This window comes from Pelodiscus sinensis, chromosome 15 (assembly GCF_052426305.1).
Source record: "Pelodiscus sinensis isolate ZL-2025 chromosome 15, ASM5242630v1, whole genome shotgun sequence".
NCBI lineage: Eukaryota > Metazoa > Chordata > Testudines > Trionychidae > Pelodiscus > Pelodiscus sinensis.
In genome coordinates, this window is record NC_143066.1 from 23,956,253 (window position 1) to 23,982,149 (window position 25,897).

General features: G+C 44.2%; 3 protein-coding genes across 9 annotated transcripts in view; 1 reads left to right on the top strand and 2 right to left on the bottom strand.

The window, feature by feature from the left end:
• Positions 1 to 2,051, bottom strand: part of ERI2 (ERI1 exoribonuclease family member 2) — a 40,104-nt gene extending 38,053 nt beyond the window's left edge. Inside the window, exon 1 of one of the 2 annotated variants that reach the window (XM_089782306.1) lies at positions 1,877 to 2,051. The gene's annotated coding sequence lies outside the window, so the exon portion shown is untranslated. The remainder of the gene's footprint in view (positions 1 to 1,876) is intronic. The other variant, XM_075899428.2, reaches the window with a different exon arrangement.
• Positions 1 to 21,551, top strand: part of REXO5 (RNA exonuclease 5) — a 43,528-nt gene extending 21,977 nt beyond the window's left edge. For 2 of the 3 annotated variants that reach the window (XM_075899424.2, XM_075899425.2), the window contains 4 exons: positions 1,448 to 1,667; positions 2,550 to 2,752; positions 3,517 to 3,626; positions 21,413 to 21,551. In XM_075899424.2, the coding sequence (XP_075755539.2) occupies positions 1,448 to 1,667; positions 2,550 to 2,752; positions 3,517 to 3,626; positions 21,413 to 21,536 (657 nt within the window). In that variant the 3' untranslated portion in view covers positions 21,537 to 21,551. Of the gene's footprint in view, positions 1 to 1,447; positions 1,668 to 2,549; positions 2,753 to 3,516; positions 3,627 to 12,044; positions 12,246 to 21,412 lie in introns of those variants that run through there. The other variant, XM_006123130.4, reaches the window with a different exon arrangement.
• Positions 16,099 to 25,897, bottom strand: part of DCUN1D3 (defective in cullin neddylation 1 domain containing 3) — a 38,681-nt gene continuing 28,882 nt past the window's right edge. For all 4 annotated transcript variants that reach the window (XM_075899438.2, XM_075899439.2, XM_006123132.5 and 1 more), the window contains one exon: positions 16,099 to 22,734. In XM_075899438.2, coding sequence (XP_075755553.1) covers positions 22,251 to 22,734 — 484 coding nt within the window. In that variant the 3' untranslated portion in view covers positions 16,099 to 22,250. The remainder of the gene's footprint in view (positions 22,735 to 25,897) is intronic.

Consider the following 25,897-nt stretch of genomic DNA (forward strand, 5'->3'; position numbering starts at 1 on the left):
CCACCAGGTCACAACTCCCTCCCAGACCTTGCACCCCCTCCCCCAGGCCAGAATCCTTTCCTGCACCAATATCCATGCCATTCCCCTGCCCCAGGTCACCACCCAAACCCTCTGTGCCCCTTTTCCCTCCTTCTCCAAGGTCACAACTCCCTCCTAGACCCTGCACCCCCTTCTACACCCATCCTCCAGGCCAGAATCCTCTCCTGGACCCTGCACCCCAAACCCCTACCCTAGGTCATAACTTCCTCCTTCACCCAAACTCCCTCTCAGACCCACACCGCCTCGTACACTCCAGTTTTGTATCCCAAGCTTCCTTCTACACCCCTCTGCCGTCCCAAACCCTGCACCCCCTCCACAAAAGTTCTGCCTAGAGCAGGGGGCTGGACTTGATGACCTTCTGAGGTCTTTTCCAGCTCTATGGTTCTATGAAAAGTGCAGACCTTGACCACTTACCAAAATCTTGGAGGTTCCCTCCCCCCCCATTAAAAATTATTGCCCACCTCTGCCTTAGATTGTACAGCAAGTCAATGTAAGAACCAGGAATCCTGGCTCCAAGTCTTGTGTTTTGAATGTGAACCCTCAGGGTTAAGGTTGTTATAGTCCGCAATGACTGCATTACTTAAGGTTGCCATGGCACTCTAGTCTCACTGTTATGTCTAGACCTGGTCATCTATCAAAGCAGTATATAGTCAGTAGTTCTTGGTTCTAGAGTCTGACTAATTACAAGCGATACAGTGAAGTTTATCTGCCCACACTGGGGTTCACTGTGAGGGGTGCCGCATTCCAGCTGCTGTGGGGGATTAGCCCCTTCCTGGTGGACGCTCAACCTGTCTCTACAACACTAAGTGCTGCTTCTTCATGATGTGCCCCATCTGGCAAGGTTACAATGCATGTTTCACCCTTTGAGGTATCAAAATCTTCAGTGCAAACTGTCCTAGGAAGTCTGCTCTCCCCTGCCTAGTCTATGACACTTCCCCAATGACTGGTAGGGGACCTAGACCCACCCTCTCCTGTGCCCTATCCCATAGTCGTTCCTACCTTTCTGGCTCTTCCCCCTGCTCTGGGGTCACTAGCCACTCCTTCCAAGGAGTAACTGGGTTAACCCTATGTACTCCCAAACACTCTCCTCCTCCCAGGCAGTGATTGCAGACTACTTCCCTGCAGCCCCCAACTACTCTCAGCATCTGGGCTTTGTACATGCCCTTTCAGTTCCCTGGCTCCTCTTCCAGGTGCAGCCTGGGGAGTTAAATGGCTCTACTAGCCAGAACCCCTCCAGAGTTTGTGTGGGGTGGCTATGCCGTCACCCGCTCCTTTTCTTTAGACAAACTTGTTTTTTGACAAACTTTCAGAAATGCTATTTGTAAATGGAGGTTAGAATTCCTGAGAGACTCTAGTCCCTAAAACCGCTCTGACGGGCACGTTCCATGTATTTGTTTGAAATGCCCAGGTTCAGAGACCCGGCACTGTGATGATGCTAGACTGTGACATGCTGATAAAAGAGCTAGAAACGGATATTGAAAACAAAGGTGTGATTTATGTGGCGGGGATGAAGAAAATTCTAACCGAGACAGACTTGCAAGAGAAATTCAGTCATCTGAAAGACCTGCAGGCTCTGTTCTGGCCTAGGGATCTCAAAAGTGGGAAGCACAGAAATTACTGTTTCCTGAGTAAGTAAATGTAGCAAACAACACTGAATAGGTCTAACTTTGCAGACACTCTTGACACAGGCCTCCCATTGAAGTTAGTGGAGACTGTACTCACTGTCGCTCTGAGTAGGGTTACACTATGGATCGTTTCTAGACATCTGCCTAGTCAATCAATCATTTTGCTTTAAACTTTCAGCTAATGATATGAAATCTTAAAAAATTCACGTTACTTTAAACAGCAGCAGCTCCTGCATGTAGAATTATCCCGCAGTGCTTCCAAACTGTATGTAGATTCCAGCACAGAAATCCCTCTGGGGTAAATGGAGGCCGGGGCTTGTTTGTCAGTAGCTCTGATTGGAGTCTCCTCTAAGAAGATATGCAGCCAGGAAGCTGTACAGAGTTCACTTAGCTACCTGGGGATGGAAGAAATGTTAAATAAGCTCCACTGGACTTGGAACCTGTAGCTCTACAGAGTCCACTGCTTACACTGAAGCAGGAGACCATGATTCCCTTGTAGACCATGCTACAGCAGTGACACTAGGTCTAGTTTCCCATATGCCCTAGCTTTGCCCAGGCCTACCAGTGGGCAAGGAAGAGGGGGACAATTGCTCTGAGGCTCAGTGATTCAAAAGAGTCTGGGGCTCCCAGCTGCCACAGCAGTGGCAGTATACTCCGGGTAGCACTGAGGGCTGGCTGTAGGAGCTTAGCCTCAGCTCTGCCCCTCCCAACCAATGCCCACCCCTTCTGGGGGCACAAAACCTTCCCCGTCCCCAGCCTTGCCCAAGGACCCAGTAAATCTGTTGGCCCCGCTGACTTTGTCCTCTCGGTGCTGAGAAAGCAGAGAAGTAGTTGCTTTCTGGACTATGAATATTGACCATGGCGACTTTTTTTTTTTCTTTTAAGAGTTTCAAACTTCAGAAAGTGCCCTAGAGGCTCTTCAAGAAATAAACAGACAAGGAGCTGAAGGCAGCCAACTGCACAGTAGGAAAGCTCTGAGTCCTAGCCACCTCCACAGATGGGTTTGTCATATGGACCATAATGCTGGGAAGCCTAGTCAGCTGGCACATCACACCCTACACATGAAAAGGAAACAACTGTCTACCTCTGTGAGTTAAAGAGCTTTGTCATAAGGCAAGGTAGTGTAAAATAAATACAGCTCTGGGAGCTAGGAAACTGGGCTTTGTAATCACAAGTCTGCCATTGATCTTCTGTGGCTTTGGACAAATGTTTTAAACTTCAGATTCCTGTCTGTAGAATGGGTTTAGCTTTTTCTGCAGCAGAGGGATGGTTAACAATTAATATTTGTAAAGCAGCTTGAAGACAGACTGTGTTACATGTTTCACCGCATGATCTGTTAAACCGACTAATTCAGTGCAACTGGTTTCAGCAAAATGTAGTGCTACTCAGGAATCAAAGCCCTACATTTTTCAAAGGCAAGATGACCCAGGGTTAAAATATGGGATGGCTGCTATGAAAGAATTGTTGGGGATTTGTGATCAAGTGCCCCGAAGGAAAGAACAAATTCGGTTTTCTCTGAGTTTGCACGGTCGTTTTCACCTTTACTAGATAAAACTGCACATCAGTTTGCAACAGTTGCAGGAGTCCCTGCAGCTCCCCAGTCACCATGCTTCAGCTCCAGCCTGGAGAGACCATCTAGGAATAACAAGATAATGTGTCAACTATCTCTCAATGGCCATTCAGACCTTGATTGCCAGCCAAAGATTGCCAGTTTGCATGTTGTACATTCACATCCAGCAGGAAGTGTGTAGTGAGTTCAACTGCTTTTAAGGCAGCAGTCATACTTGGATGACTGAGAGATCCTTTGGCCTAGGTTTTAATGCAAGTACCATTTTGTTTCTGCTCTACGTAGGAGCAAGACTTAAGGAAAAAACTGAAGAAGTTAGACCGCAGTATCAAAAAGCTTTATAGAAGCCTGGAGGATAATACACTGTGTGTCGTTCTGTTGCCAGGTGTGAACAGGTAATATTTACAAACAGTGGCCAGAGAACACTGTCGTGCCAAGCAAGTTAGTATTTGCTCCATAACAATGCAATTTAACAGTGGACAAGGAGGGAGGGTTGAAACAAAATACAGGACTATGTAGCACTTTAAAGACTAACAAGATGGTTTATTAGATGATGAGCTTTCGTGGGCCAGACCCACTTCCTCAGATCAAATAGTGGGAGGGGGAGGAAGAAGGGGGAATTCTCCATAGAATCCCAGCTTGTAAGGCTAGAAGGGACGAGGATCATTATCTAGTTCAGTCTCAGAGGGGTAGCCGTGTTAGTCTGTACAAGAAGGAGCCTTGTGGCACCTTAAAGATTAACAGATTTATTTGGACATGAGCTTACATCTGACAAAGTAGGTCTCTGCCCATGAAAACTTATGACCAAATAAATCTGTTAATCCTTAAGGTGCCACAGGAATCCTCCTTGTTTATGTAGTTCAGTAGTTCTCAACCTATTTATGATTGTGTCACTATGCGGCCTACATTATCTTAGCTGGACTGCAGGTTGAGAACCATAGTGCTGTCTCCCAACCCCCTCTACAGATCTCTGTACCCAATGACCTGGTCTGCCCCTCTTAGCCCCACTCTGCGGAGGGATCTGAGTGGGCCAGAATCCCCTATCTTGACCCTTCCAGATGACAGCCCTAACCTGGGACACTGCTGGGCAGTAGGGAAAGGCAGGCCAGACCCAAGGTCACTTACAGGCCGAGAAGGGCAGCCCCAACCCCAGATCTTGCTGGGCTGCCAGGCACTTTGAGAAGCCATGGGTCAGATAAGTCCTGTCAAGGATAATTTAGAATAAAATGTGATCCTGCCTCAGAGCAGCAGACTGGACTAGAGGACATAACGGCCCTTCCAGTACGTTTCTATGACTTTATAACCAGTGTATTTCTAAGTCACTGAATACCTGTCTACTGGTAGTAAGACGTACTAGACTTGAAAGGCTACACATGTTCTCAAAGCCAGTTTTTAGGATGCTGTTAGAGGTTGGATTTTCAGATTTCTAAAATAGGCTATGAAATAAATTTCAAAAGGTAACTTGATATTATGAATTAGAAAAACTCAGCTGCATTCAAACTTCACTTTTGTTAGCTAGAGACCTTGCCCTTGGCTAGGTACTTATTACAGTTACATTTTCCCTCTACTCAGAGCGAATTCACCATCTCCCTAGTCCATTAGGATGGAGAGTGAACCATTTTGTTCAGCTATGTTCTTGGCTTTCATTCATCAAAGGCATGATCATATCAGGGAGCTGCAGAGAGAAACATTTGCTGCTTTTTTTTAATGCAAGGAAAAAGGGCATACGGTAAAGCAGAATGGGTATGGGGCTGCTCTGACGGAGCCTTTGCTTGTCAGACCATGCATGCTCTTTACCATCTGTGAAAGAGGCTTTGAAGGCAGACAGACTGCTGTCAATGAGGTGTTTCATACCAGAGCTGTCCCTGAAGGCTATACCCTGCCAGAGTGAGACTGGGACAAAGACATAGTTGAGTTTAACTTGGACTTCAGCTGAATGAATTTAGATCAGAGCTGCTCCTAGTTGCAGCTGGAGGTACTTTTATAGCCTGCAGCACAATAGTATCTGGTGCCTGACAATGTATTTTCACATCTCCACTGGAAAGATTCTCTCCATTTCACAGATAGAGAGCAGAGAAGCCAAGTGACTTGCCTGAAATCCCAGAGGAATTCTGGGAGGGGAAGGAGGGAGGTGACAAATTGATTCTCTTGTCTCTCAAGTTCTAAGATAGTGTTCTAACTACTGAATACCCTCGCTCTCCTAAGCATTCTCGGCAGCTCAGGGATTGTAGTTCTGCTGGTGTGTGCTCGGTTCATTGACACTGAATGCAGGGTGCCTTAGAACATATTACAGCAGTACTTAAAGATTACTTTTGCTTCTGTTGAGTCTGGTTACTTGTCAGGATGGATCACGTGGGTCTGGTACTATTGCTCTCTCTCTGTTAATTTGTGGCAGGCCCCTACGCAGGAATTTCTGTGTGTGTGTGGGGGGGGGGGGGGGGCAGGGGGGTTTGTAAATGTGGACCACAAGGGGGCGATCACACTCTTCCCCTTCAACCCTGTGTCCATGGTTCCCCAAGTAAGCTGGCAAGGGGAAGCCTGGGGCGGAGTCCTCCCCTCCCCTCCCCCACCAAGAACAAGGCCCAGCCCTGGAAATCCACCCCAGCCTTCCCCTGGCCAGCTGGAGCACGGGGGAGGGAGACTCGGGCAGCATGCTGCTCCTGCCTTCCTTAGCTGGCTGGATCATACTTACTTGGGGGACCATACGGGGTGCGTTCGCAACCTTTGTGTACACCCCCTGCATACAGGCCTGATACATCGAGCACACATCTTTTGGTTTCTTTGTCTTTGACATAGAAACATTCATCCCTTTCTTGGAAATTTTGATCCTCACATAAATATCCCAAGTTTTCATGAGCCACACACTGGAACATGTCAATGGTTTTCCATTGTTGGTTTTCTTTATATGCCCGGAATGATGATCAGTGGAATACATAATTACATTTTTTGTTAGCTGGAGTCCCCATAGGTACCACTGGATAGGTATCAATAGTTAGGCTAAGGCCAGGGTGGGGAACCTCAGGCCTGGAGGGGCCCCTCAGTTCACCAAGATCTGGCCCCAGAGCCTCAGGCCCCCTCTTGCCCCTCCCCCCCCCCAGTACTGGGGAGCCTGTGCTGGTGCTCCAGCTCACCCACCATGGAGTTGAAGCACACAAAATGCTTTTCACTTGTGTGCAGGGCCCTGGCTAAGATGTACAGTTATTACAAATGCGTATAGAACCATTCGGTCTTTGTTTAGAGTAAAATTTACCAATTTCCATTATGCCATTAATTGTATCTCCCCTTCTGTAACATCTTCCCTCAGTTTTCTTATTTCCAAAGGCACATGTCCTTTCAGCCCTTCCTGGATTATTTGAATGACTGATTGCTGACTTATTTCCTGAGCCTGTGTACAGGCTAACGCTAGGGGTACATTTACTTGTATTGATCCCATAGTGCCTGCTGACAATAAGAACAAGTTACTCACCCTGTGTAGTAACGGTGATTCTTCGAGATGTGCCCTGTGGGTACTCCACTCTAGATGTCGGGTCCATCCCGGTGCTGGGATGGACCCGACACCTAGAGTGGAGCACCCAAGGGGCCACTCGAAGAACAACAAATCCTTTCCCTCTGCTGCTGCCATACTGGCAATATTCTAGAAAATAATTGTCCCGTTCCTAATTTTGAGATGGATGCATTGCCTCTGTTAGTGGCATCCAGTACTCCAACCCCTAATCCTGTTTCACCCAAAACAGTTTCCAGTACGCCTCTTGGGGTTCTTTTTCTTATGTCAGTATACCATCATTTTAGCCATGCTGTCCCCCCCTTCTGAAATGTTTGTACATATGGAGCACATTGAGGTATGACCTTTGACACATTTAACACAGTTAAGATCCAGCTCAGTTTGCTTTAGAGAGCGTATTTGTGATAAGACTTGTTCTCTGTGATCCAGTTTTACCACATGGTCCATTTAATAGGTGTATTTTTTTTTTTTTTTTTGCAAGGGCTCTTTCCCTCCCCCCCAAGCCAGATTAACTCCTCTGGGAACCCAGGGTTCATAGATTTTTTGTGGGGCCCTTAGACTCTGGGATGAGGACAACACTAAGGGGTTCAATATGTGAGAGGGGGCTGAATGGGAACAGGCTGGGGTGAGGGTGCAGGGTAGGCAGGACAGGGATGTGCGGTCTGGGAAGGGGGGAAGTGTAGGAGAGAGGTGGGGAGTCTGGGTGGGAGCTGGGGTGCAGGAGTAGGCTGGGGTTCTTGTCTTGGACTTTGTTCTCCATTCTGTATACTAATGGAGCGATCTACATCAGACTAGGGAAGCTGTCAGAGGTGTTTCAATTATGGATGTAAGCAACTAGTCAACTACCCGATAAACCTAGGCTTAGCAAGTAGTTGAGTTGACTACTCGCATTCCCTCTTTCCACTTGCTGCCACTGTATCGGAAACAGCAAGGGAGGAGGAGAGAAGCTGGAGTCAGTGCTAGTGAGAGCCAGCTTAAAAGCTGGTTCCCCTTAGCACCTTCTCCACAGTGGTACCTGTCTCCCCTCATCAGAGGCGGGAGGGAAGGAGCAGCCTCTGCTTTGGTTCATGGAGATGGGGGTGGAGTAGGTCTGCCAGATGGTTGAAACAAAAATACTGAACACCCTTCCCCCCAAAAAAAAAGAGTGGGAAAAATTCTGTTGAAGGGGAAAAAAAGGGGGTAGAAACCAAAGTTGTTGAGAAAAAAAAAAAAGCCAAAATTTTTTTTTTAAATAAAACAGCACGTCCCCTTTAAGAGTTAGTGCAGGGAAAGGAACAGGGGAGCGGTTGAGCACTAAGACCCAGGGGAAAGCATTGCTTCCCCTAGGTCTTTTGGCCCACAGCCATTTTGTGCCAGCAGCCTTAAGGAACCTGGTAAGCATGGGGGCTGGGGTTAGGAGCCCAGGCAATGAGTGTTTGTAGGGTTGCCAAGTGCCCAGCATTTTTGTCTCCTGGCCCTGGAAAAATTCAGAAAATACTGGACATTTTAGGTGGCCGGTATTCTCTGAATTTTTTTACCCGACAGGAAGCAAAAATAGTGGATTGTCCAGGTGAATACCAGATACCTGGCAACCCTAGGGTGGAGGGATGTCTTTCATGAGTCAGATACGTTAGATACTCTGCCCTCATTCCCCAAGAACACGGAGCGGATAGTAATAGACCCAAAAGAATAAAACTTGTGCTATAAAAAGTAAAAAAACTCCAAGTTAGAAATCAGAGTACAAAAACCACAGCAAGTGCTGTAATAGAAACACAGATGGAACTGCTAAAACTCGTAACTGCTAGTTACGTAAATTATTAGCTATTAAAATAAAAACAGTACCGTGATGTGCATTGCACAGAGTAATAAAAATAATAGAAATAGCATTTGCAAAGGAGCAGAAGTGTTAAAATGGGTTACAAGGACCGGAGAGCAATCCAGGGAATCACAGCATCTGCTAAGGCTAATTGTGAACTCTTATGAGACTTTACATTGACAAACTGATGAAAGACTTCTAAATCCTCAAAATGTGTTACACACTCCCTCACAGGCTGCATGTGGGATGTTTACAACATTCAGGCCCCTGTGCTGTAGCAGTGCAGAGAGTGGCTCTGTGGGGGTACCTTTAAGAGCACAGTTATGGCTGCCCTGTGCGCCAGTGCTCGAAAGTTTCACTGTGAGGGGGAAAATAAAACCCCAGTCTGCCCCCCCACCCCTGCCTTTGCACACTTGGCAGGTGGCCTTCTCTGCCGCCCCCCCCCCCATAACTGTTATGGGGGCAAAACCCCTGCACAAGGGCTGGCAGCATCTCCCTTCCCACTAGCCAAACCCCAGCTCCTACCCTCGCCCCTGCCAGATTCTTCCCTTCCAACCCCATTTCTGCTTCACCCTAAAGTCACTTGACACCCTCCCCCAGCCAGTTAATTTCTCCTCCCTGTTCCCACCCTGCCCATCCCCCTACTATGATTTGCCCTGATGAACCTCTTTTTAATGCAGGCCAGGAACAGGGTGTGAAGCCAGGTGAGTAGCAGCCACAGCAGCTCTTGCTGAACATGCTCTGTTTCAGTGAGTATGCTCAGTACACTTTAAGCAGTAAATTCAGTCAGAGGGGTGCTGACTTTCCCTCACATTTGTAGAGTTTCAACAAAAATATTGGACACACTTGACATTACATCACAATCTACATTACATCTTGTTTAGAAAATACCAGACATTTTCTCAATTTGTTTCCCAAACAAGGCTCAAATCCTGGATTGCCTGATTCAAAACTGGACACCCGGCAACCCTACACATGAGAGGTCCTGGGGGTGCATTTACAGCGCTCTTCCCCCCCCCCCCCATGGGCCTCATGAGACTCTGACTCTAATCAGGTCCTTAACCAGGAGTGCCAATACCCTGTACTTCATTCCATCCAAAGTTGATAGGGGCTTTAGCTTAATGCGCACCGAGCCTTGACTCGCACAAACTGGCTTACCCGGTCAAATACATTGATTACCACCACATTGGTTGTTCACTCAGCTACACAATAATAGGAAGGAGGCTTGCTAGCTCCATTGATACCTTGTTTTAGTTTAGCAACTCAGTTTACTGATGCAGATATCCCACGTCACCTTGCAGTAACATGAGGGGTTAGCATCTGCCCCTTTGTCTACTACTTTTCCACTGGTTTAGCTGCTCAGAGCTTCAGACGGGGATTCAGTGCGGTCTCTTTCAACCTGCTACACACAGTTGCTATATGCAGTCTAGTGCAAGTGTGTTTGTTACTAAGCTCCACAGGGAACATTACATTAGCCTAATCAGCCACAGGGGAAGCCTGACTGCTGGCATAAACCTTTTTAGGCTTTGTTTGAATTCTTTTCTTGGGCCTTTGACTATAAGATGTTGCTGTAGAATCACATTTGAGGAAGGGTTTATGGGTTTAAGCACCCATTGTGCTGCAGATAAGCTTGAGTTTAGCACACATTTGCTTGTGGGTAGCTGTGAATTAATGGCTATATTTACCTACGTGTGTGATTTGTTGATGAAGACCTCACCCTTTCCCGTTAATCAGAACTCCATTGGAAGAGTGTAGAAGGCGGCTCTTTGTGAATAGCTCCCCATGAAAAACACCACACTGCAAGGTCAATTTGAGATTGGATTAATTCTGTGTCATCCTTCCCGCCCCTCCCCCCCCCAACAACACACCCACTCCCCAAACCCTGCACACAACTCCCATAACTAATCTTACCAGTTCCAAGGGGTTAACGTTGGCTAGATGCTATGCACAGCAAAGGGGAGACAATCAGTGATCCTGAACAAGGCTGTCCCCCACCAAGCATCAGGCCCATTTGCAGAATAGTCTGTGGGAGAAAGCTCCACAAGGTTGGGTCACGATCTACATGACTCTCAACCTAGCCTCTGGCTCAGAAGAAAAATCAGGGCCAGTCATGGAGAGCACTTCCTCTCATACGGAGAAGGGTCAACGCTCCTGTGGTTCTCAAAGGGAGAATCTGGCCCCAGACACATTTTACTGTTATGACCTACTAAAGCCTTTCTGTAAATCCACCCAGCTCCCTAGTCCCTATGGTACCATAGCCTAGTTCAGGCATGTCCAAAGTCCGGCCCGCGGGCCAAATGCGGCCCGCGGTCGGATTTAATACGGCCCCCCGCTTCTCCCGGCTCCCCGGTGCTTTTTTTAACCGGCGCGCTCAGCGCGCCGCTTCGGGTCGCCGCCGCCGCTGCGGTCCCAAACCCTGCCCCTGCACTCCGCTTTGGGGCTGAGAGTGCAGGGACAGCCCCCGCTTCCTCCCCCTCTCCTGGCTCCCCGGCGCTCCTCTGACTGGCGCCGCTTCCGGCCGTGCCGCCGCCGTCCATGGCGGCCGCTGCGGTCCTAAAGTCCACCAAGTAGGGCACGTCCGCAGCCCCGCTCCCCCGCTTGGCTACGGGTTCGCCCTGCCCCCGGGCAGCCGTCAGGCCAGCGTGCCCTGCGCTCTCCGCCCGCCTCTGACCCTGCAAGCCCTCTACCTTGGGGCTGAGAGTGCAGGGACGGACTCCGCAGCTGCTGAGATCAGGGACGGACTCCGCAGCTGCTGAGATCAGGGACTGCCTTTGAACCAGACCTAGCCTATGTGCTGCAGTCCAGATCTCAGTTTCACCCTTCACATTAGTGTAGGCAAGTTTTTTTTTTCAATTGAGATGAATACATTGTAAAATCTCAGTTAATGTCAGTTGGTCTAAATCAGTTATAAATATATTTGGACACAACGGCTACGTCTACACTGGCCCCTTTTCCGGAAGGGGCATGTAAATTTCACCTTTCGTAGTAGGGAAATCCGCGGGGGATATTTAAAGTAGGAATAAGAGCCTCCGGAAAAGGGCGCTTTTTCCGGAGGATCGGGGCCAGTGTAGACGCTCTTTTCCGGCTTTTTTAAAAGCCGGAAAAAAGCAGCGGACATTTTTATTTAAATGCCGCGGGGGATATTTAAATCCCCCGCGGATTTCCCTACTACGATAGGTGAAATTTACATGCCCCTTCCGGAAAAGGGGCCAGTGTAGACGAGCCCAACATGTATAGTTGGTGTTATGTCGTTTGCCGTTTGCAATAAACTTTGCATAAAATAGTTAATTTGCATTTAATGGTTCAAAGAATGTCAGGCAAAATGGTCGGCCCTCAGCATGTTCACTTCATCAAATCTGGCCCTCTTTGAAAAAAGTTTGGACACCCCTGGCCTAGTTCTTCAACCTCTTGGAGCTGGCTGGTGTCACCATGATGAATGTTGATTAGCTGCTAGGTTACTACACCTGAGCATTTGCTCAGAACAGAAGTAACACATTTCTCTTGTTTATGTTGCAGGGTTTATGGATCATGCTCTGGCCTTGGTCTGATAGGAATAAAGGAAGAAAACAGGAGCAGCACTTGTTAGGCTGCCAAGTCTCAGAAAAGTCTCAATTTGTTTTTTTAAGTCTATAGCCCCAAGAACAATAGGCTCTGCCCCTGTACTTTTAAACAGCTAAAAATAAAAGTAATTCAAAGCTGCTAGTGCAGCAAACCTTTCTTCTATTAACGCTTCTAGCTTTGGTGCTTTTGGGCTGGCTGGGCGCCAGCTCTGTGCTTAGGGAGCTGTGTACGTGCAGACACTGCCAAGGCAAAGCTTCACAGCAAGGATGGTCAATTTTTCTACAAGCTAAATGGCCCCAATCTTGAACTCTGTAAGGGGCTTGTATGGATACCTGGTTGTTTTCATTTAAACTTAGCGCATCCTTGACCGACACACTATGCAAAATTAATGTGCCTCTGTCTCCCCCATCCCCACATCTTGATTTTGTAGGGGATCTACAGCAGTGGTGTGGAACCTCTGGAAGTTAGGCCTCTTAATTAACATTTCGTGTAAAGTCTATTATAGATGGTGCATTATGCTTCTGTGTATGGATGAACTAGCTGTACACTTCAGAGAGAAGCACTTTCTGTGCCCTTGGGAAGATGGAATATGATTCATATCATGGGCCACTCGCTTTTACTCCAAGGAAAAATTACCACTCAAGCTGCAGCAGGAGCACAGAAAACATACTTGACAGGTGAAAGTCACAGACTTTCCAGAGCTCAAGGATTAGATTCCACAGGGCAGAAGACAGAAAACTAGGCTCCCACTTCTATATAAAATGGTAAAGAACAGAAAACTCCTTTAAGAAAGAGGCAGCATTGTAACCTTTTGAGTTGGGCTGTTTTGGAGATTGCTCTCATATGTGAAACCTGAAGATCTTGGTCTGTCTTTCGCAATACAAAGTTTCCCTCGCCTCTTTCCCCCCAGCAATAGATTATTCTTTATAGCCTCATAGGTTGCTTGTGTTTGTAAATCAGGACCCCTAAAAACTAAACAAGATCTCATTTGATTGAGACAGATGAGGGGAACCATTTTTTGTAGTAAGAGAAAGCATTTGAGTGTCTACAATCCATGCAAAGTGGCTTTAAAAAGCAAATTCCTCAAACATATCACAGGCCTGAGAAGCAGCATTCAGTTGTCATTTAATGTAACATTTCTGACATGAGAAGGATGAAGCAATGATTAAGCTCAGGCCAAAATACTCAGAAGAGACATTAGAACACCCACCATCACCCTCCTACTCACCATTTTGCTACAGGGACAAAGGAATTCAAGTTACTCATCACGTGAGTTACATTCTAACTTGATCCATCCAAGGAAGTTCCCAACCAAAACTTGAACGGTGCCATTGTTTGAGTTGAGGGAGAGGGGGAGAGAGCAAGATTCCCATGGACGATTAAGCAGCCCAGTCTTTTTCTATACTCCTGAATGCTTTTACTGGAGGAACTTGCCTCTGTGGGTCACCTCAAAGCATTAATACCATAAAACTACATGAAGATACCTGGACTGCCAGACAGAGGATTTGTTGAAGGAAGAAAAGAGCAGCAGCCTAAAGGGGGAGCAATACTGAATGTGACAAAGGTACCAAAGAACACATTTAATAACTACATAAGGATTGTACCATCCTCAGTCTCTGCAAAGTCTCTACTTCAGTGCTAGATCTGCAGAAATTGAAGCCACTGAACTCCTGAAATACATCTCCACCCAAGGACCAAGATTGAACATGGAACGCATCCCTTCCCTCCAAATGAGTTGGAGCTCAAGGCTGCCAAAACTGCACATCTACCTGAACAGGCAGAAACGGGGCTGCAGCAACATACAAGTCAGATAACTGGTTCCCTGCCTGGGATCCCATCCCTCCAGCCCAGGCAAATTTTGACCCAGCTTCTCTGCTACACCATATTTTAATATAGGAAGGGGAGGAGGTGCTAAGGTGACAGTCTCTGAAGGACTGATTCGGCTCCTGCTGAGATCCATAGCAAGCTCTTGGGATGTAGAGGCCCCACCAATACATAGCTGTACCAAGCACATCACCTTGCTTTGGTGTAAGTCTACACTACAGCTAGAGCAGTGCTTCCTAACACAGGTAACACACTAGCGCTGCTCCAACTAGTGCATTAAAAATAGTATGGCCAAAGTGAAAAGAGCAGCAGCTTGGACTGACTGTACCCAACATGTTGGGTTAATTTGTACTTGATCATAGTCCAGCTGCTATCTGTATCATTGTGGCCATGCTGCTGTTATAGCCCACTAGCTCTGAGCTAATGCAGAGTCTTGTGTGCTGGAAAGTACCATTTCAGTGTCACTGTGGACATTGCAGTGGAGGAATTAAAGGCTAAGTAAAAAGCTTATTTCCCCATCAAGCAATTAGAGCAGTCACTTCATTGTAAGTGAAGACTCTTTAGTTAGTAAACATCTAGGAACCTGTTTGAGAGGTTATGGAGATCAGAGGACAAATAATGCCGGCAACAATCCTATTTATAAATCATTAAAAATAATTAAAGTTTCCCATTTTAATTGAAAATGTATGTAAAAAGGACTTCAGCTTTAAATAAGACATTTGTACAAAGCTTTAACACAAAACAGTGAACACCAAAGTGTGCATTATGTAAATATCAAAATGTTATTCATTTGTTCAGTAATGCACAGAACAATGCTGCAAATTCCCTTTCCAGTGGATTGAATTTCTGTAGCTATTCCCTCCACAAATCTTACTGGAATACAGGAAATCCAGAATCTTTGAAACATTTACAGAGCTACAGTAGTCAAAATACATTGTGACTAAAGGATATTTTCAAGGGATAATTTAAATATACAGAAATATTTTTTACAATCTCACAGGTAAATGAAATGTAGATCAGATTAGGAAAAAAGCACCAAAATATGTAATATTCATCTGGCACAAGGTCTACAAGAAGTCCGTACTGGACAAACTAAATACCTTGCTTTTTAGAGAAAGGAAAAAACCCACTGTATTTAATGCTCTTGTTTAAAAAGGGATGCAGCCAGCTTGAAAACAGAAAACAAAATCACATCCAAGACTATTAACAACCAAACAGAACCTCTTAGTTTGTTTGCACTTCATAGAGCACATATACGGTTTCCACTCTGTGGGACTTTCACACAGTAACAACTGGTAAGAAAAAGTGTAACCGTAAAACCACAAATAGTGGCAAGGGGACTCAAAGCAGCAGGCGTAGTACCTGGAACTAATGTTTTTAAAAGTTTCAAATTGGATCTTTCCTTTAAAAAAATAAAAAGGAATGTACCAAACAATTCCAATTCCACTGAATTTGCAGAACATGTCTGTACTGTTATGTACATAAGAGAAAGCATGGCACTGGGCACACTCCATGTTGGTACTTTCCAACAGTGAGAAGTCTTGTTGAATGGGACATTGGGCATCTTTTAGGTAAACCTCAAAGGCAAAACATGAATCCTTTGACTATCCCCAGCTATGTGACTATGGTGGAGTGTTCTGCTCTGACAAGGTATGTGTGTGTGTGTCTCTCTCTCTCTCTCTCTCTCTCTCTCTCTCTCTGTCTCCTGGCCCACAGCTGGTTTTAAGCAGTAATGCTTCTTAAGGGAGTCAAGTGCACTGACTTGTCACAGATACTGGAGAACAAATATTAAGCCAATTGCTTTCACACATGATTGAGTGAAAGCCAAATGAAATTGTCTACAGATCTAGGTTAGCTTTAGTTATTTCTCTGGGCGTATATAAGCTGTATAAAAAGGATTCTTCCCATCAGGCAAATTAAGGCTAACTGGAGCTCAGATCCTTCCAAATGTTAAGTGTTATAAGAACAAACCTTGTTCTCCACAAACTATTTTACTCTTTAACAGTTGACTTCCAGACAATGCACCTTCCTTGATATTGCCCTCACAGTCCCCTCATATGCTCAGTGATTCACTGATGCAATAACCCCTTCTACTAGCCATCAGGATCTCAAATATCCAGCCTTAGGACTCAATCCTGCAAACTCCAGCTAGGGATGCTCAGTTGATTACGTGCAATTTATTGAGTAGTGGATGGAATTTCCATTGACTACTTGAGTCGATAAAGGGGGAAACTGCAGGGGGGAGTTAACCCCACTGTGGCTCTGCCTTTTAAATGTAGTAAGAGCCACCAGGCTCTTAATACATTTAAAAAGCAGAGGCCAGTGTCTGGGACCGGGTGCAAGCCGGGAATCAGCCAATTCCCAGCTCATGCCTAGTCCCCTGCTACACTCTTAGCCTCCCCAGATGGCTCCCCACAGCACTGGCTCCTGCTTTCCCCTCCCCCCTGGCTGCCTCTCTCTGATAGAGGCAGCAGGAGTGGGGGGGGGGGGGGAAAGCAACTCGTAATAAGCATGTGCTTAATGACTAGTCACTTAGATCCCTAGCTCAAAGCAACTTTTCCACGAACCAAAGAGGCTCAGCAACAAGCAGGATTCAGTCCTTAATCTACTCTTGCCTCCCCTTTTCCTTCCATTCATCATCTGATATTTTAACTATCATTTCAAGAACAACATGCTTTTCGGATCACTATGTTTAAATATATTCTAGAAATTATAGCTTAAAATGTTAGTTGCTATCCAATAAAGTCCATGAATGCTGAAACTGTACGCTCATAAGTGTGACAGCAGCCAGCCTTCAGCTCTGCTGAAATTTCATGCAGATCTGTCATTCCTTTCATGCATGACTTGTCCTGTTTATTAAACCAAGGACAGCAAAACAAGTTACATTGCTGGTTCTACATAAATGACAATATTCATGTAAACACGTATTCCATAGCAGATAACCTTCAGCTTAGAAAAATATAAAGAAAAAGTTATAGCATGACCAAAGACGATGCTTTTCTGCCTGTGTATAAAGCTACCTACAAATATCCAGAGGGCACTTATCTGAAGAATGCAAGTATGCAAAGGTAGGAACTTAAACTCTACAACCTCCAAAACCCAGTTATGTTTATATCAAACCGAAGACAGAAAGGTAGATTACTATACTAGCAAGGGACTGCTTTAAATGCCATAAATCATTTAAGGCAAGTTGTTTGCAGAACTAGTCTGGCCAAGCCCCTGTTGCCTATTGCTTCACAATTTCCCCATTTTTTTATTTGTTCCTGTAGACAGTACAAGGAGGCAAATGAATTACATACTCACAAGGGGGAGAAAACCAACAACCACTCTTGATTTGGAAGAATGGTCTTACAGTTGCACTAGCTGCCATGTAGCATTTTCATCAGGTTTATGCAGACAGTCATTTTGCTGTACATTTTGAGTGGAAGGGAAGAAGTAGTGGCACATGAGGACAACACCCAAATGGATCAAAACAAAGCTAGAGTTAAGCTGGCATGCCACGGTCTCTCACAATGTAAGGGCTTCAGCTTTAGGCATAAAGTGACATACTAAACACAAGTGGAGGGCAGGAGAAAATGGATACAACTGTTGCAGCTGAATTGGTCCAAACAAAACTGATTTAAATGCTACAGTTACAGCGTAACATGGCATGAGTGCAGTAATACCCACTTCTCATGGTCCTGCAGTGGGTGGGTTAATACATCCTAAGTAACAAATTGAATAGACTCTGGTCACTCATAAGCAATGACTTTTCCATCTCCAAGTGAAGGCCTGTTTATTATTGATATACTCTAGCCCAAACAGAGAAAAAACCCACCACCACAAGAGTGGCTTTAACCACTGCATTAGACTATGCTGTATTTCTCTTAGATTGTAGAAGTGTTAACATCCTGAATGACCTCAACTTGTTCAGCAGTTTGACACAAATTTTGGTTTTTAGACATATGGGAATGGTCCATTATAAGATTCAATGAAGCTGCATGAACATTACTAGCAGCACTCTGAAGACTGAAGTGATCTTAAGGAGACAGATAACACCCAACATATCAATACAATGAAGTAGATTAGTTATCCAGATATAAAATCTTAGAAGGAAAGAATGGCGACTTAGTAAATCTAAGAATGGATCAATCACCATGTACCACATGGTAAAAGAATCACAGCCTTCTGTCTTACAGTCTGCTGCCTTTTATTAGAGTGAAATTTGAATCTCTGGATTTATACTGTCAATAGTTTGCAGAGAGAGAGAGAGATTGTTACATACATGAGTGTGTATGTGCCTGACTACAACAAAATTAGACACACCTAACTTTAATCTATCGAGAATTTAGAGTACATATTGTTCAGTATATTTGTATGCTTGGCCTTACACACTTATAGTGTCAGACTCATTTTTAAAATATGAAGGATTAATGCACACCTTTCCATGACACTCTACAAGAGTAGAGTCTGGTACCCAAATAATTAAGGTAGTCTGTGACACACTGTAGAACACAAGGCTGCAAAACCTGAAAATTAATGAGGCTGTGTCACGAATGAGAAGGATAGAATTTCAGCTGCTAAACATATCAGAGATGAAGTGATTTTAATCACCAGAACCTAGACATGGGGAGTCTTCTTGCTCAACACTATTGCATAAATGTAGCGGTTACTTCATATATTTTATATGCTCTATATATGAAATTAAATGGATATTCATATTGGGAATGTCAATACCAACGACTATCCTCTTGGCTTATAGCAGTTTCCCAGAACGTATGTGATAAACCAGAAACAGTAACTCAGCTTATTTTCCTGTAGTTTATGTATTAGAATTGCACAATATTAAAGCTGTAATTCTCCATGAAGAATAGCACCTGCAGCAAATAGATTCACAATTTCAGCATCTAGCCTCATTTAATGTATTCTCAAGTCACATTCATGACTACTACCCAAAGTGCATGATTCTGCAAAGGATCCTTTAGTTGCAAGACTAGTCCTATTTGACCTCAATAGCAACATTCACATGAAAAAGGAGTTTGCAGAATGGTGCTTCAATTAATTTGGTATACTAACATTTAAAGGTGTTTTGAGCCACCATAAAAGGTGTGTAAAACTATGACAAAATGACACGGAGCTTCGATAGACATTTTTTCTAGTAGATGACAAATTGTTGCAATGCAGAGCTACAGCTACTTACCACAAGATGTAGCAGTTTCACTACATCAAGTTTTTATTTTTGGGGGAGGAGGGAAAAAATCAGCAACAGAAAAATCCCTAATAATTTCAAGATCTTATCACCATCGTGCCCATTTATAATCCCTTGGTCTACACTTTAAAGAATTCATATACATTTATGAAAAATGTGAATATATTTGGCCTATTCCACAGAAGTTCACAGTTCAACCATTAAACAAGGACATTTTCAGAGGCTCCAGTATTAATAAAGCTTTCCCAGAAACATGTACAAAACTCTAATCCCATGACCAATATAGTGAGCATTAAAAAGCAAGTTATATTTGACATTTAGGATCATCAAAATGTCAAGCAAGTCAGAGTAAGTATGTCACTGTCAGTCACTCACACAGTTGTGAAAAGTTGCACAACTCAAGTAAAGAACAGATTGTTAGATTTTGTAGTCTGTGGTTTGTATCAATTTTAAAAACTGCAACCTTGGCTTTTTGTAATCCAAAAGTGAAGTTGAGTACAAATAAATGGCTTTTTTTCAAGATAGATTTGGCTAGCATTTTACAGTAAGCGTTTGGTATCCAATAGGCTGGAATGATTCCTGGTAGAGAAATAACTATAAAACGGGGCTTTTCTTTTGTTATAATAGCACAGCAGCCAAGCCACCTAGGTTTGCCTTTTTTTCAACTGCAAGTAAAACTTCCCCTTTCACACAACTACCATGACCATCCTGTCTTGGCAAACAATTGAATTACACCTAAGATACCAAATGGCTTGCTCTTGGTGTGTTGTAGAATTTTCTTCTCTACCTCAATCCATATTCTGATCAGACCTTAAAAACCACTCTTCAGTTTCTAGGCCATAATCTTTTGCAACTATTACAGTGTATTAAGTAATACCATAAGTAGTGACCGTCACAATTTAGTACTCATGAGCATGTAGTAAGTATACACTGAGCAGACAATTTTCAAACTTCGGGCATTTTAAAGTTCTTTTTAGAAGAAAGAGAAGTTATTTAACAAAAAAAGATACTAGGTCATTAACAGAATGCATGTGTAGCCTTAAAGTTAAAAAGAGCTTCTCCATTATGTTCAGGCCAGGATTACACTTAAGGTTTTGCTGGCATAGAAATGTTCATTTGAGGTGCGATTTCTCCCATTACCACCCCCAATGCCATAGCTGTGTCACCAAATGGCATAATAGAGGCACCATTTTACTGTAAAAAAAAGTGCTCTCGCTTAATTTGCTTACCAAACCAGAATGCCTATACCAGCAAAAGTCCTGTTTACTGGTGTAAAGGTCTATACTAAGGAGGGTTTTGCCAGTATACAAATTAATATATATAAAGCTTCAGGGTATATTGAATTACCATGAACCAAGTTCTAAACTCTCCTGCAAGTTGACAACCTCTGGTTTTTTACATATCTCTTACACATTTACACGTCACTTGCTAAAGAAATAAAATGCTGGCCTCTCATCATGGCGAGATGATGTAATTTGAACATATCTTCTTAAACAGATGTGTACTTCAGTTTAATTACACCAGCACTGTTAACGATACAGGATCTCAAAACTGAGATCTTGCCACTTGATTTGCTAACATGCAGTGCCCATTGGGAGAGTCCATGGGGGGCTTGGCCTGGGCAATGGGATGCATGCTAGCAATTTGCTTTAAAGAACCCTACAGTACATGAGCCATTGGACAATAGGTATTATTTGCTCACCAGTTTTTTAAATTTAAGCCATTTTATGATCCTGAATTACAACTCTGAAAATAAAGTTGTATAATAAAAATATATCAAATATATGGAGTCAATGCTTGGCTTAATAGAACGCCTCAGCAATTATCCCTTTTACCAAGAAGTATAAAAAGCTGATATACTAAAATTAAAAAAGGTAGCATCAATAACCAAAAAATTTTCAACCAGTGTTAATAAAACTCCCTTTTTAGGTCACAACAGGCAAATAATCCCAGTACAGATAATTTAAAACAATAAATTGAGTCCTATTTAAACATTATTAAATCAGGCTAAAAATGAATTGTCTACACTGTTGTTATTAAGTACACATTAAAGAACTCACTTTTTCATTGGGTGTTAATGTTGTTGCTCCCCAGAAATTTTAGAGGGGTGTGACTATGTTTTAGCTATTAAGCATAGGTTAAAAAAATTGGTTTGTCAACATTAATGCAAGAGATCTTCCCTACACAAGTATACTGAACGTGCCAGACAAGTAAACTGGTAATACTTTAGATGCAAATCACGTGTAAATTAAAGCAGATTTACATACCACAGTTTTCCTCAAAGCATTGTTTTTGTTCTGTTTCTTTTAAGGTTTACCAGCTATAAGGAGGAGAACCTTTGGCTCCAAAGTATTGTCACAACTATAAAAATATTAATGACTTTCGAAGAAAGGAAAATTCATCAAGCAAGTTTGCTTCCAGTAAAACCGAGGTAGCACTGCTTTGTTTGCCTGCGATGCTTAAGTTATTTAGCTACAAAGTGTTAACTACCACTTAGTTGACTGACAGGTACTGTATGTTCTCATAAATAAAATCCAACAGTTAGTTCAACACTCAAAAAAAAAAAAAAAAAATGACTTGAACTCTTCTGAGAATTAACTTAAAATGGGATTTAGCCATATTACAAAAAGCAGTCACACAAATGGTTTTTAGAGCCTTATTATCTGGGAATTAATGCATTTGTAGTTAGCAGTTAATGCTGCTATTTATCTTGGTATAAAACCATAAAATATAGCCTAAAATTTCAACAATGTAAACAGCACTACACACAGTACAGACCTGCCCTGATAGATGTAGTATACAAAACTTGAATCTGGCACTGTATAATTTAGCAATGTTAATTTAAACGTAACAAAAAGATCTACATTGTGCAATAATTGTCAGATTTATACTAATCTGAAATGTTCAAAAAACAACAACTCTTTTTACTTCTAGTCAGAGTCAAATATACCAGGGCAAGAGTTAAAGGTATAACCAAAATTAAGAAAGTGCCTAAACCATGATACAGCATTTTAGAGCCCTTTCAAATACAAGGCAGAGAAAGGTGTAAAGTAGAAAAATCTGGAACCTCAGTAATTTCCAGAAAGGTCCAGAGTTTACATTTAAATGAAGGGCAACAGGTTATTTCTGTTACTGCTGCTTAAATGCTGCTAAGTCTGTTCTTCTATACACAGACCCTCTGTATCTGAGCATGTAACACATTTGGTTTCCTCTTCTTTTTTCCTTCGTTCCATTTCCCATTCTACAAAGGTATCAAAGAGACTAGGCCAGGCCTCATCTTCACTGTAGTTGCTAAGGTCTGGTCCAATCACCTGAGTAAAATTTAGAAACATGTTCCATGTGTCCCGGGAGATTCCCTTGATTCCTGAGGGGTTCTCAGTTAGGAAGTTTAACCACTGGTCCAATATGGGGGGTTTATTTTGGGTAAAGACCAACTTCCAAAGGGCAATGGCTATTTCCCGATGCAGAGACCTCTGTCCTTCTTCAGAGTCCAGGCCAAACTGAAAGGTGAAACGATAGAGATCCTTGAATTTATCTTCTTGTTTGGCTTCATTCAAGAGACTGGGGAACCTAGAACAAATGCCACCAATGCTGTCCGCATTTATTGCTTTACAGCCCTCAAAGAACTCCTTCCTATTAGCAAAAGAAAAATCATTGGTTAGTGCCTTCACACACAGACTCTATAAAACTCTGCTTCAATACAGTTTAGAGCACAAAATGTACCTCCTTTGATAAGACTAGTAAGCTAAGTACTTCCAAATTCAGCACACACTCACCTTTCTTCTGAAGTATTGATGCCATCAGCAGTGAGAACTGCTAAGCAGCCTGTTCAGGATGAAATTTGAATTTAAAAAGTTTGTAATTACTTTTAAATCCAAGTTTGCAGCAATGTTCAATTATACCCTGGGGTGGCATTAACATTCAAAAGGAATAATTCTGCGTGGCCTTCACTACTGCCAAAATGGGCAATGTTTCCCACTCCTCTTATCTTTCAGCACTGGCCAGATGCCAGATTGCCTGTACTGAGCCTGCCAACATCAATGCAAGCTACCCTGGGTGCCTGCCCTAAATAGTGCTTTAGACACACCACTCCCAAGGGGCAACTTCAAATGCAGCGAGTGATCCTTCAGTCCCTCTGCCGAGACTGCAAAACCTGGGCGCTGGTTGGGATGGTCAGTGATCGGGGCACCTGCTCATCAGGCACGCTCACAAACAGTCTTGAGTTCCTACAAGATAAAGCCATTTTTAACCCGATAATTTCCAAATAGGTGGCTCTGTTTCACTACTAGCTCCATGACCCATGCAGTCTCCATAGCGAGAGTTCATATAATGATGAGCAGATCATGGACTTTTCCTTGGGGGCAAAGGGAAGATAGCAATGAAATCTTAGATTTCTTTAGAGAAAAAACAAGAAGTTGTACTTTGAGAAACAATCCACCTACTACAAGCTAGACTGCCTGAAACCTACTGCTATATATAATAGCTATTCTACTGAAGAAAGAGGGTCTCTCTGGGAGTCAGCAACAGGAAAAGAATTATATTGGTGCTGAAAGGAGCCAGCCTTCTAGCTGAGCACTACCAACTCCTTTACTACCCAGCTGTCTTGGTTAGTAGTCATGTGCGAACAACACACAAACAGCAAAGTTATTAGGTGTTGGAACTTCCAGGACAAACTGCAATAACCCTGGAGACTCCAACCTTGTTGGTAGTGTAGTATTGGATTGGTAAGGAGGCTACCCATTAGTGTGGGATGCAAACGGTAGCTTTAATCAGATACTGGTCATCATTTCAAAGCCTTTAAGTAAAACTACGTATCTACATATTCAGAATATTCAGGAAGAGAGGACCTGTCTTCTCTGACAAAGGGAAGATAGCAATGAAATCTTGGGATTTCTCTAGAGAAAAAAAAACAAGAAGTTGTACTTTGAGAAACAATCCACCCACCGCAAGCTAGACTGCCCGAAACCTACTGCTTCTTCCGGTCTTCTCTGACTAGGCATTGAAGAACCTCAGGATTTTGGCTGTTTTTTGTTAAGTATATTCCTGGGGAAATTCTGCACCTCATTCACGGATTTCTTTGCTTCAGATTTGGGGTTGAATGTGCAGAAGCGCCGCAAGAATGGTCACATGTCCCTCCCCAGCAGTGCTGGTGTGTGGCTTTGGGCACTCAGATCAACGGGTGCAGAAGTAAGTCACAGGGCGAGGGAAGCTGAGGATACCCCAGCCTGTGCTGAGTCAGATCCTGCCCCTCTTCCAACCAAACTCCATGCATCTACACCCCTCAAACCCAGGCTCCCCAACCATGAGCCTCATCCTCAAAATCCTCCCTATACCTACCAAGCACCCCCCCCCTTCCAAAACCCCCCCCCGAACTTCCCCAACTCCACCTGGGGCTGAAGACGTGTGGCTCCTACTCTGCACCAGGCTCAACTGCTATTCCCAGGGTGAGAGGGTGGGAGTGTACATGGAGATTTCGGCGTATCCAGTAATGTTCCTGAACCACTACTGCTTAAACTTTAGCAACCAAACTAACAGGCCCAAATTAGACCTAGACATGACCCAAGTCAGGAAAAAAAATAAAATAAAGAGTTTGGGTGCCACAGAGAGGGCAGCTTGACCCCGTGTCCTTCCTGAGGCCCAAATCTCTAGTGAAATCGCTGAGCTATACATTTAGAAAAACAGGAAGTTTGTCTAAATGCCCTAAGACATATATCTGTCAGGGTCCCCCTCCCCCACCGAGCATGGAGTCTCTGAAAAAGAAAAAACACATCAGAAGAAAATCTCTTGCCTAACCTTTAAAAAGTGCTTGCCTATCAAGTTTGAGAGTGATATGTTATTGTAATACTAATGGATAAATAGGGAAGGGAAGTTGGAGTTAGGGGAACGAGTTAGGGGGACAACTTTGGGGAACACTTGGAGGGACGCCTCGAGGACTCTTCACATCTGGACGCATCTTTGTCCCTACCGGCAGATGAAAGACTGGCCATCAGAAGCCTGCCTTGTGTCACTCGAGAGCCACACTCAACTTCGGTAATTATCGAGGGAGCGGGTGTTTTACTAACCTGTTGCAGACGTGTGTAAGTGCTTGAGACTAAGTAAAGTTTAGCTTTAAGTGAAAGCACTCATGTTGTCCTGTTTGTACCATCCATCTATCAGTCAGATGACCGTGTCTCCCCTGAATTTTTTCCTGACACCACCTCACAGAGAGTAAAAGTTACCGAGAGGTTTAGGTTGAAAGATCCCTGGGTAACAGGAGGAGCACACTTCTGTGCAGAGCAGCCAAGGCCCAACGCCAGGACAGACCCATCTCCAGAAATCTTCCCTGGCTCCACACCCTACTTCTATTGCTCCTCCACCATGGAGGGAGGCATCACCATGGGGGAGCTACTCCCTCAGCAGCCTAACCCTGTACATCTGGACTCTCCCACACCCAGAACTCCACCTGGACTCAAGCCCCAAATGCTACTTCCCCACCACTGAACCTCTTCCTCCCACATCTACACCCCCTGCACTGAGACCACCATCTGCTGGGCCCCCCGCACTCACAAACTCACTCAACAAGCCCTATCCCATATGCACCTGGGCCAATTTGCTGAGCCCTTCCCCCCTGGATGACACCCCCTGACACCAAGTCCCCATTTTCCCAGCACCCAGATCCCCTGCTAAGCTCCAAACACCTTCACCTAGACTCCCTTGCAGTCTCACTGCCCCTGCACCCAGGACCATGCCAATGAGACACTGTGCATCCAGATCCCCCCAGCATACACGACCTCCCCCCATGGAGCCACTCCACCCC